At 39.8% G+C, this 12,452-nt stretch overlaps 1 protein-coding gene across 1 annotated transcript in view; it reads right to left on the bottom strand.

Moving 5' to 3' along the window:
- Positions 1 to 4,110: 4,110 nt before the first annotated feature.
- The window catches only part of NIPAL1 (NIPA like domain containing 1), a 13,084-nt gene continuing 4,742 nt past the window's right edge, over positions 4,111 to 12,452 (bottom strand). Inside the window, exons 3-7 of the mRNA XM_035897700.1 lie at positions 8,508 to 8,858; positions 7,360 to 7,416; positions 6,818 to 6,908; positions 4,857 to 5,017; positions 4,111 to 4,715 (exon numbers count right to left, since the gene is read on the bottom strand). Of these exons, the coding sequence (XP_035753593.1) occupies positions 4,111 to 4,715; positions 4,857 to 5,017; positions 6,818 to 6,908; positions 7,360 to 7,416; positions 8,508 to 8,858 (1,265 nt within the window). The remainder of the gene's footprint in view (positions 4,716 to 4,856; positions 5,018 to 6,817; positions 6,909 to 7,359; positions 7,417 to 8,507; positions 8,859 to 12,452) is intronic.

Below are 12,452 nucleotides of genomic sequence, written 5' to 3'. Positions count from 1 at the left end.
CGGTGTTTGCTAGGAGTATATAATTCCCCATATGGTTCCAGGATGGAACTGTGATGAGTAAAGAGGTTGAAGTTTTGAACTGGTGCTCTTTGGGATGAAAATTTTTTATAGCATGCCTTTTTTAAGCGTGGCTGGGAATGCAGGTAAAGGAAGATGGTAGAACAGGTTTCTATAGAAAATAATAACCTATGTACTTCCTTCCAAATGCCCTGCAGATTATTTAACCTATCCAAGTCTCCTTGGCCTAACTACATTTCATCAACACAGCTATGTAATGAATTTAATTGCCCATTAATTTGTCCTGAGGTATGGTAGTAATGAGTAGCTGCCAAGATTTGTTTTGTATCAGCATTTAAAAGCCATAATTTGGTTAGCAATGTATTGTCTCTGAGGTTTTCTTTGTTCTAGTTCTTAACCATTCCCCCTGCTTTCCGAATCACTTCAAATTACTTTAGATAATATCCTTCATTCCACTGCCTGGAAAACCTGATAATGCACTGAAATACTCTCCACTGAGACTGGCCATGAGAAAGAGATCGCTACTACACCAGCTTTGGGTTTTTCTTCCCTGGCTTAGAAGGGAAGCCATTTTCACATTTCCCTTAAAATCCATGTATTTTGACTACTAATCATCAGCATTAAATGTTCCTCTCTGGTGCTTTCTACAGAACACCAAGGTAAAAATAACACATCTGGGCAAATTGGGTAATTCTGTAAAAGAAGCTAAAACCTCTCGATCTCCCCATACTCTTCCCTCCAGTTCCACCATAACATTGTAGACTTTTTAGCTCAAGGGGAATAGATAGTAGTTTCACACATTGCTTTTCTAGGGGAGAAAATTTTCTAGGGGTAGAAAATTTTCTTTCCTATCAGAAAAAACAGTAAAAGTCAAAGGTACTAAAAGAAAGTCATGATCAGGTCAGATGCACATGAACTGCAAGGACATTAGCCAGACCTTCTTCATCTAGAAACCATGTGTGCACAGGACCAGCTGCTAAAACCAAGATTATTTGCTTTGGATCTATCAGATAGTGCTTAAATGCTTATCAGAAATATGAATTGCACTCCTTTTTATCCCGTGTTTAAAAAACACAGATAATTTAGTACATAATCCATGAATAATTTATTGCAAGAGTATAATTTCACTAAAATTTAAAATTATTCCAAATTAATAACTAAACATTTTAAAAAATAACATTTCTTATAGCAAATGTTTTTTATACCAAAAGATAATCAGTAACTTACTTCTTAACATGATAGGCTTCCTGTATACCATGAAAATAAGCATTAACTTTGGTTTTCTGACATTGTAAGAAAATAACATTATTTTCCTAGTAGATGTTATTTATGTATAAAAGCAGATATGCAGGTCCAATAGAAAATACAGAATTTTTGCTTGGTACAAGTTAACTGACTGCGAGGAGTTAGTATAAAAAGAGCCTAGTCTTCGTATAAAAGAATCCAAACCCTTCTCAAAGGCAGTGTTACTACATATCTTAAAAAAATGCCAACACACATCCATTCAAGAATTTGGATGGTTGCTTTTTCATAGAAGTAACCCATTTGGTCACACCATAGTGACGACTGTATAAGAAAATAGAGGGGCCACCAGCTATGCAAAAGGATCTCTCTCTTTTTAGGGTCAAATCAATATTTTCTTCAGTTATTCTTCAAATCGTATGAGTAATTCATAGTGAAAAGCAACGCAAGTTTTCCTTAAAAGGTAAACTGTAAAGAAAACTCCATCTTTAGTCTTCTTATTTGTATTATCTGGTTTTAACTATAAAGATTTTGTAGCTTGAACCTGGCCAATGACTCAAAGTATTCTCTACATTACCTAAGATGCAATGAAACTCTGTTTATGTATTTTCTTCTCTGAAGCTTTTTTAACACATGCATTTTAAAAGCAAAGAATTGCTGCAAGTCTCATCACTTGGAAAGCTGAAAAATATTCCAAAGCTGTACATATTATCATTCTATTCTCAAGGCAAGTACATTTTTTGTGAAAATGTGCCTTTTGCTCAGGTAACATTGCTGCCACCTCCTGCACTATGCAATGTACTTCTCAAATCAGGTAATGTCAGGTGATAACCTGAATACCCATTGCCTAATGACGTCTTCTCCTTATATCGGCAAGATTACCTGCAATCTTTTATAAAGTACTATGAGCAGGACAACTGGACACATAGTATCACATTTTTCAGATATGCCCTTCATTGTAAAAATGAGGATTTAGGTGCGGGTGACTGATACAATTTCTACCTCTGCCTGTACGTGTGTCAACTACAAACCTAGCCAAGTGGGAAAAAAAGGTGCTTGTAATTTAGAAATAACTTTAAGCTAGTATCCCTAGTGTTACTTTCTAGTTTTTGATAGCTTCTAAAGCATGATTAAAAATCATTCACAAGTGAGATGCTTCATGAACTTTCAAAAAGGAAGTACTTAAACTTTGCACAACACAAACATGTATGAAATATCAGTAGCAACAGTTCTGTTCTTAGAGCTAAGTTATGAGCTTCCTTTCGTGGAACAATTTGCTATCCATTCAAAGCGTCCACTTTTAGTACACTCCTTGCACATTAGAGAATGTACAGCCTGCTTCATGAGGGGGTTCTGCTTGGCATATAAATCTCAGCTGATTAAAATAAATTTTTAATTGCTGAAATGCTAGCATCCTCTGGCAAAGTTTCTGGATTCACACTTAAAAACCCAAGAACTGGAAATACTACATTTCTGATCATGACCCACACATCTGATGATTGCAAGCTACTTTTCTCACAAAGTGGCAACAAAGGGGATTGTGATGAGTAAACCATGGACTGTGCAAGCTGGTTTTGTGAGATAAAGATCAGTGACCACAACTGAGGAGCATACTGTGGTACAGATACTAATCTTCAAGGCCTATGGTAGATTAATAGCTAAAACATCTAATAGAGGTGAATACGCGTGTTTATAAAAGATGAAAGGGCCAAACTAAAACAAAAGATGTTTTGACGTTTCTCATCCCTTGTTTACAGCCCTTCCTTTGCCTAGTATTTTTAGAAATAGTGCATGGATTGGGAAATAGGTTTTGCTTTTGTAATGGAGTACAAAATAACAGGACTATTCTGCTATTAAGAAACAATGGTACCTTTCTGGAAAATGAGAAAAAATTTTGAAAAGCTTAAATTGGTTTTGATGAATAGATGGCAGTATTAGGAAATATGGAAGTAAGTAAAGCCCCTTCTTAAGCCTCAAAATAGTATAAAATGGAGTGGAAATTCTTAAATGGTTTTTCTTCTGCCCTGGACTAATTTATTCTTTTATCTCATGTAATTTTTTTTTAAGTCAACAGCAACTGTGTTCAGGCCTCTCATGAATTTGTTTTTTTTTTAAAACGTAACTTGGTCATAGTTTTGAAAAAAAAAAGATACCTGCACATCCAGGGATTTGCAATCCGTTCAGGACTCCTAAGGTAGAGGACCTAAGACTTAAAAAAAATTTTGAAGGAGAATGGTTACCAAGAACCACATTTCATAAATTTTTTGGTGACTTCTACGCAAGATTCATTGGTAGATCATCAATAATGAAAAAAACCCAACTTGCATAACATTTTATAGAAAAAGCTAAAAGGGTTAAACAATATTTTCTTCATATTATATCTCCAACAAATATCCTTCAGGTAGACTATTTACAAGTTTGCATGGCAATAAATTATAAAAATATAAAGAAAGCCTGAAATATTAAGGTCATCACTAAGATAATAGCAGAGTGCTTGTCACTTCAGCAAGGATTATCTTTTGTCATGATGGCAAAATTGCACTTTGTAAACATAGCTTACAAAGACCATTCTTTTCTGCTAAAATTCTCCAATAGGAGATGCTGCGTAAAAAAAGGACAAGGTTGTTCATTGCCTGACATACAATCACCATCAGGTTTCTGTCTGTCACGTTAATTCTTGAACATTTTCATTCATTACTCTCAACAGCTGGCGCAGAGGAGTGGCCCACACTTAACTGGCCTTACAGACGGTTTTCCGGAGGATTGCGGAAAAGAAGAGCATTCTGGTAGACACAGGTGGGCTGAGGCTGCAATTCATGATACTTTAATGATGAGCACCGCTTAAGATTTTCATTGACTGAATAAAATGTTGTCCTCCTCATATGCCAAAGCTGGGTCTTCCATGTTCTCCAGTAAAGCATGACAGTTTTCGTGTTCACGGTGTGGTAATGATGGTTCTTTGGCAACAGTAGACATCAACTGACTCCAGGTGATATTAGTATTTTTGAAAACATGCAATAAAAAAATGCCTATGATAATACTGCAGAATCCACTCAGGGTTCCAATGATATCACCCAGGTCCATATTACTCCACTCCTTGAACAGAATGATGGAGCATGTCACAACCGTCGTGGTGAAACACACATAATAAATAGGTGTCACTAGAGATGTATTGAACACGTCCAAAGCTTTGTTGAGATAGTTGATCTGAGTGCTGACTGAGAGCACTAAGATGCCCACCAAAATGTAAACCAATGGATGTCGATAAACTGGCTTCCGCTCCAGCATTTGTTTAATGGCAATGCCCAGGCCTTTCACAGATGAGACAGAGAAGGCACCAATGAGTGAGCAAATTAAAATGTAGATCAGTATATTTGTCTGGCCTCTCCTTGGAGCCACAATAAAAATCAGCATGAGGGCAACAACTGTTAGGAGAACAGCAAACGTAACAAATGCTGTAAGAAAGAAGAAAGGGAAGAACAGTAATGCACGAGAGGAAATACCAGACTATATCCAAGAACACACTAGAAGTTATTCAGTGTCCTGAACTTTTCTCTATGAACTGTAGCACAAGTTCATTGCAATTGCATACAGACCTGGATCTTGCAGCTTTCTTTCCATCTCATCTAGTGAGGTGACCTCCTCCTCCTCAGGGGCATGAATAACCATGACCGTTGACCCCAAAATGCTCAGTGCACAGCCCAGCTTTCCATGAATATTTAGCTTCTCATTTAAAAAATAGGATGACATTATAGCACTGTTTGACAAATAAAAAAAAGGTTCAGCTCCACCGGTCACGTGAGACATTCAAAATATTTCTGTGTAAGATGATAGTAATTCAAAACCTCTTCTGAATTTGGATATATTCGAAACCAGCCTGAAACAATCAGGAGTTTTGCAGGAAGGTTGGTCAGGACGAAGAAGGTCAGGTGAGGTTTTAGGGGGCTTAGCAACCCTGATCCCACCCCTCCAGGTTGTAAGGGTCTGAATTGCTCAAGGAACTTCTCATTACTTTTGCCTGGGTCAAGGGTATGCACTCTCACACACCTGTAGATTGACCACACAAGCTGTTATTTTCTTCCAAAAATGGTTTAAAGCACTTCATTTGCCATTACAACCAACACACACAAGTTTTGGAACTGTTCCTCCTCATCCCTCCCCAGGCTCTCCCACCCAGGCAATGTTTCTGCCTGGCTTGCCAGGACTCTCCCAAAACCACAGAGAAAGCACGTCTTGCCCTCTGAAGAGGACTGACCCCACGCTCTCCAAGGGGTTCAAGATTTAACCAAAGGATAATAGCATGACCCAAATGAGGCCACCTCACAGGGCACACGCTTAGCCAGCCAGAGCACAGCCTTAGGCATAGACACAGGCTTAAGCGTGTGGACAGGCTCACAAATAGTTTTTCAACCCACTGACCAAATTACAGCTATTTTTTCTCACAAGGGTAATGAGCCCATGGACATGAAGTTCTCGTGACTTCTCCATTTCATGAAAGTTGCAAAGATTGCTATCCACATCAAAGGGGAGGGCGTTAACACTCAACCTGTTTTGAGAAGCAGCAGCAGCCAGGCAGCCCGTTAGTCTGCACCTACCTACATGCTGATCCCAGCACATCTGTACGTGACAGAGTTACACAGGTTTTGCTACGACAGAACGCTGCATTTTTAGCAGTTAGATTACGGAAGCATCTTTTTTTCAAAAAAAAAAAAAAAAAAAGCGGCCCAGGTTGGCTTTAAACACAATGTTTCATCTAGTATACTCAGGTCTTAAAAATAAGAGTTTTGCATTTAAAATACAGTAATTCTTTTTTGCTAATAAATTATTTCCCAGAAAGTTTGTTGTAAGCATAATCCACATATTTTCTGCTTCTGTGGTAGCTATATTCATGTATGTGCTTAAGTACTTGGAAATCACTTGTTTCTCCATACATAGGAAATAGTGTTTGAAGGGCATTCGTATTTCAAAAGAACCACAGAGTTTAACTGTGGATATTAAAAAAAGCCAAAATTTTCTTTGTCTTCTTTCCAGAAGCACTTGGAAAAGACCAAACAAACCCAAAATACTTACTAAGTTTGCCTTAATATGAAATTATGCTCCTATAAAATAGAAACGGTTTTGAAAACACTTTAATGGGGGAATAATGTATTTTCTTTTAAAGTTTTGTCACATCTGAAGAACAGGATAAGGCTTTTTAAGAAAGCTTAAGTTCTCTAGGAAGAGATGACTTACAGCCTTCTACCACTGTGTATCAGCAGCATACCTGGTATACACTGATAAGAAATACTTTGTAATATAAGTGGAAGGCAACAGCCTTTTCCCCAAAAGGGAAAGCATCTATTAGTCTTTATAACAAGACTTCTCATTCCCTCTACCCAGAAAATTCAGTTCTAAATAAGCAAGGGATCTTTCCATCAAGGAACATAAAAGCATTTTTCGACCATATATTGCTTTTCAGTTTCCTTACTAAAATTCTCTACTTTCAGCCAAAGACAGTATTTTTTCCTCATGCACTGAACAGTTAATTTGTCAAGGTTTGCTTCTAGTTTGTACTAACCTTATGAGAACACTCAGTGCACCCAAGGGCGTCACTAAGGTTGCAGGTGCAAAGGCATAGGCAGCAAAGTTTGCAGCTTCTCCTAAACCCACTGTAGAAGAAAGAACATTTGGATCAGGTTGAAAGGGGGTGAAGGGGAATAAAAAGCATAGTATTATAAATATTTTGTATGACAGCTATGGGAGCAAATATAAACCCAAATCTTTTTTCTACACAATATACACAAATTTTCCTTTTATCTAACTTCCTCTGGACATAATAAAGGCTGAAGAAAGTGAAATGCTTTTCCCCTAAGTACTGCTAGAAGCTGGGCAGATTCAGTCCCATTGCTTTTGGCTGCATATTAAAGAAAAGGTTGTTATTCTGCAAAGAGCTCCAAAAAGCAAACACAGTATTTGAGAGATGGGATATCAGAATGGCTTCTGTCATAAAGGTGGTTGCAAAGACAGTGAGGGGAGTTAAAAATCAGGGACTAAATCTATTTAAAACAAACTGCTTTATGTAGCATTTACATATATATTGAGAGGAAAGAGGTGACTTACTTGATAGCAATCCAGCCCACCAAAGCCATTCCTTCAAATAAGAATATCCACCCTGTCCTGAAAGCAGAAAAAATAATCTCATCTTAGAAGGAAGAGATCACCTTGTTATAATAAACAAAACTACAGCTTCACATTTGCATCTGGTCCTACAGAGTACTGACAGAGCATGTTATCTGGCTGCGACATGAAGAATATTTCATCTGATTTTGACTGACATTTTTTATTAATCGCTCTACTGCTTTTTGACTTAGACTTCTGAAAAATTATATTTGACTAAACACACATGAAGGGAAAGTTCCAAGCAAATGTAAAATGTCCATGAAGACTGTCGGTGAGCTTAAGAAATGCTTCAAAGTGCTTTCCCAGGTCAGACCCAATATATTCATACACAGTCAGCTGCATTTTGACTCTGCTTATACTTTAAATTGAGAGAAATTGGAAAGAAAAATGCCACTGCATGCTTTCCTTTTTTTACCTAAAAAGTAAGTGTATTGAACATTCAGTAATGTATTTTTTTCAAATAACCAAATTCTCTGGAAGAGTATATTGCAATAAACAAAACAAACGAAAGAAAAACTGCTGATGCTATATATTTAACTCCATGCAAAGGAACTTATGAGATTAATCCAATGGGTTCTTTTAAAAGCTTTCCACGTTTTTTTAGCTCTTCATCTGTTGACTTTGATGGAAGAATAGTTGTACTATTCTGTAGAATGTACTGTAGAAACTGTTCACTTCCTTTAAAAAAAAACAAACCCTAAATCGAGTTACCATCTTATGACTTTCTATCTCAAATGAGGCAGGGGGAAGATGGGGAAAACGAGAAAGAAAGGCATTTCGAAGGGTAAGACAAAGGGAGAACTTTATTTGGTATCTAACTGCTGTCAAGGAGGAAAGATTACCAGCTCGCCATATTTAATATCCCCCGCTGCCTCTGTAGCCCTAAGAATTCTGAAATCTCAAGTCCCTGTAACCACAGTGTATTTCCATCCCTAGCCAAAACAGGACTTCTGATCACTGTTCAAGTATGATGGTTTTCAACCACGATGGTTTTAAACATGTGATCTGTGACTCAAACCTTGATTTTGCTGAGTTATACCAGAGGTGTTTGTGTCTCCAGCAGGAGCAAGGCAGGCACCACCTCTTACCAGCTCGTGGGACTCCTTTGTCTGCCAGTTTCAAAAGTCCTTTCTTCTTCAGTATAAAACTAGAACCAATAAAGATACTGGAACCTATCGCCAAAGCCAAGCCAATGTAGAGGCGATATTTGCTTCCAGCAGGTGTGGAAATGCTCTGGTTCGTTTCATTGAGAGTCCCATCCATAGAGGCAAGGAGAGAAGAGCGGGATTCAGACACATTGATGATCTGGCACCATGCTTGGCAGGAGTCATGGCAAGCAAAGGAGAGCACAGCACCTGGGAGGAGAAAAAGGAGGACAAGTGACTCATGAACCAGGTGCAGCTCTGAAGGAGCCCCATCCTCGCTCTGCTCACTCCGTTCTACACCTTCCCAGAGCGCTTGTCATTTCTGACCGTGCAAATAACTCACAAAATCCACATAACATACACAATGCTGCCCCAGGTCATTACCCACCCCCGTAATCCACAGGTGCATGCCTTATTTTATATACATTTTTTGCACTACATTTGCTCAGTCAAGCAATTAGGGCAATACCAAGGAATGCAAACATAAAATATTATCTTCAGTGTAAAATTCAACTTGAAGTCGTAAAAGCTAACCTGAACCCTCAAGAAGAAAAGCTACTTTTGTGTTGTGCAGGAACCACATCCCCAAAACACAAACATATTGCCAAATCCAGGATTTCAGACTTTGCCTGCTAGAGTAAGCCTGCTGTTAGTCTAGGCTTCTGCTTTTACATTTGTAGCTTAGATTTGGAATGACAAATAAAAAAAGAGAAGGAAAAAAAAAATCTACACAGGGAGCAAACCCTTGCTGCATACGGGTACTAATAGGTTTTATTAAAATTGTTCAGTGACTGCTGTGTGAGCCAGATCTTCTTTAAACCAATCATAAAATTTTGGGGTGGAGGCCTCATTACAACCCACAGCAATTTTCACCTAACCTCAGGAACACCTAGCTGGAGGAAGACCACAGCCTGCAGGGGACAGTCCCCCTGGCTGCCCCCACAACACCGCTGCAGAGCCGGGTGCTCCTGAGCTAAGACTGCAGCTTCACACTCTCCACCGGCCAAGCCTTATCAGCATCACGATGTTGACAGCCTGCGGGAATGACATCATTGCCATCAGCCTAGACGTATTTTTTAAAGGAAGAAGAGGCATTGCAGTTCCAAGAAGAAAGGGCGTTGTTACATTGCGTGGGGAAGCAGGGGCCAGGCAGCAATGCTGCAACAGGGCTTACAGTAGTCTAGGCAGACCTCCCACAGCTTCCCACGGTAGACAGCAGCACGCAAACGGTGTGGATCAGAGAATCTAGGCTGGAATAGCTTTTGAGGACAGCCTTTCTGGAAAGAAAGATTTCATTGCAACGACACATTAAAATATGAAACAGCAGATGCAGAAGTACAAAAGCTCAGTCCATTGTGATTCACATAAAACACTGGATGCCACAAATGATTTTGCTTGCCATGTTTCCCCTGTAATTAAAATGACACATGAAGGATTCATCCTGCTGAGTGGCATCATCAGTAATACACTCACTTTTATTTTTTTTTCCAACTGAAAAAAATGCTTTGGAGGCTTGGTAGAAAAGGATGTGCCTCTGTGTCTGTTCATACCTAAGCTCTAGAAATATTAACGTTCCATCAAAAGTACTTCACTGCACAACTAACAATAAACAGCCCTGGATAATTCACCTAATACTGTTTAGGGAGGAATATTTAAAATTTCAAAAAGTATTAAAAACGGTATGAATTTTGCTATCTTCATTTGCAGCTGACAAGGCTGATACTAACACTGGGAGATACTGCCCTTTGCAAGTAAGGAACTGAGGATGAATACCTGCTCCCGGTTGCCCTATGCCATGCTGCACAACAAACACACTCCAGTGAGTTATCATTTGATTTTCAGGCTGCGCAATCACGTTTCCTTGTTTGCCAGGAGAGTTTCTATACAACAGGAGTTGTTGCTAAGCCTCACTATTGCTTAGCCAGACTGCTCCTAAGTCTAGCTATTGCTAAACTGGGCTTCATAAAAACAGTCCCACAAGACGGGTATGTCCATATTCTGCAGCTGAAGATTAAAACCTTAAAAGAATTTACAACTACATGAAACTAGTTTTGCATAGCATGTAGGACAGAGAGTGTTCTGCCATCTTATCATTACTAGGAGTTGCAATTGGATAGTGTAAAAGAAATGGGATTTGCATGTGTGTCTGAAAGCATTTTAAAATCCTAAAGTATTAGCATAATCTTAGAAGAAGAAAATTTTGCATATACTTAAGCTTTGACATAATTATTAAAGATTAAATTACAAAAGAAAATTACAGGGAAGTCCTTAAAGCATGAATGTTTCTCTTAGCTAACACACGTCAGGGCAAGGCAAAAAAGCAGAGAGGTTGCCGCTGAAGGAAATCCCTTCGCTCTCAATACCTTATAATGATGCTAAACCGGACTGGCGATGGTTGTACCACCACCACTCAGCTGCTACAAGCTTTATGGGAGAAGCAGCAACAGTTCTTGCCTTTAATTAAAAGAAAGCATCAAGACAAAAACTCTTGGTGAGTACCGTCTTTCAGCTACCTGCGATGGTAAAGGCAGCTTTCTATCAGCATGTTGGGTTTCTGAAGTGAAGACAATAACACTCTCTTCCCCTTTTTTGTGAATGGTGTACTTTCATTTAGGTGGAGATGAATGGCAGGCTTATTCCCTTCCATACACTACTGCTACTTTTTTGTACTGATTCTTAAGTTGGCCATTCCCCAGCAGACTTTACGACATCGAATAATGAAAAATTAATCATGCCGTCTGTAGTAAGTCACTCAGTGACTGCCACAGGATGCTTCTCTCCTTTCTGAAATACAGCTTTACTCACATTTAGAAAGAGACGTTGGATTTTTCTCCTGTTCTGTCTGCCAGCTGAGAAGAGTCATTCTGAATGGTTGTGATCTCTGTTTATTGTGCTGAGCAGCTGTTTCGAGTTTTAAAAAAACCTGTCATTTGTTCCACTTGCATGCAAAGTGGTACGTCACTCCACTGACCAAAGAACCACCTGAGAGCTGGGAAGAGGAGGCTCATCCAGGAATTACTATCACTTTATTGCCCACTGTGACCAGTCTAAAGATTACCTGGAAGGACTGAGGAAGGTGACAAATCTCGGAGGCCGCCTGGCTTGCTCAGCACCCGGTTTCTGTAGCTAAGCTAGTTTCACCTCCCACTTCCAAACTTCAAACATGAGCCTGTCAGCAGAACCCCTCCTTGCAGAAATAAACGCTCCGAGCTCTGACTCAAGGCTGATAGCAACAGGAAACCAACCTGAGTTCAGGCTGCCACTGATGTAACTTCTAAAGTGTTTTTACGATCCAGCTAAATCCAAAAATGTCTTCTCAAACACCTAAATCCTATCCAAGTTGGGTAGATCAGCCAGCCCGGTACTACACACTCCTTGTAGCAACTTTAACTTGCAGTCCTGCAAAAGCCTAGGACTAACATACCTATACCGGTTCGCTAGGGACAACCAGCTTAGCTTTCATCCTGCCACTGCAGATACTGGTCCTAAGTCATGTGGAAAACTATTTGCTCTGATTAGACGTGCCATTCGACCATTTTCATTGCGTTCACGAGTCGGCTCACACCTGGCAGGGACATGAAATGCCTTTCTCCGTCACCCGGGAAATACCAAGCCCACTTTCGCCAAGGGCTGGCTACCGGGGCCGAAAGTCGAGTACTGAGAAGCAGCAAGGATTCGTTCCCCGGCACGCCCCCATTCACAAAAACGCACAAAAGGTGCTGAAAAGAGGGCTCAGACACGAGCCAGCCACGGGGGAAGATGCGCGGGAGCCTCCCCGGCGCCAGCAGCGCCACGCTCCTCGGAAAACAACTGCGTGACGTCACGGCGAAGGAAAGCCTTACGTATACCGGGGTCACGACAGCCGCTACCGCGGCGAAGGGGCAGGGG

The sequence above is a fragment of the Egretta garzetta genome, unplaced genomic scaffold, assembly GCF_000687185.1.
Source record: "Egretta garzetta isolate BGI_Z169 unplaced genomic scaffold, ASM68718v1 scaffold557, whole genome shotgun sequence".
Taxonomy (NCBI): domain Eukaryota; kingdom Metazoa; phylum Chordata; class Aves; order Pelecaniformes; family Ardeidae; genus Egretta; species Egretta garzetta.
This window is presented reverse-complemented; position numbering and strand designations above follow the sequence as displayed.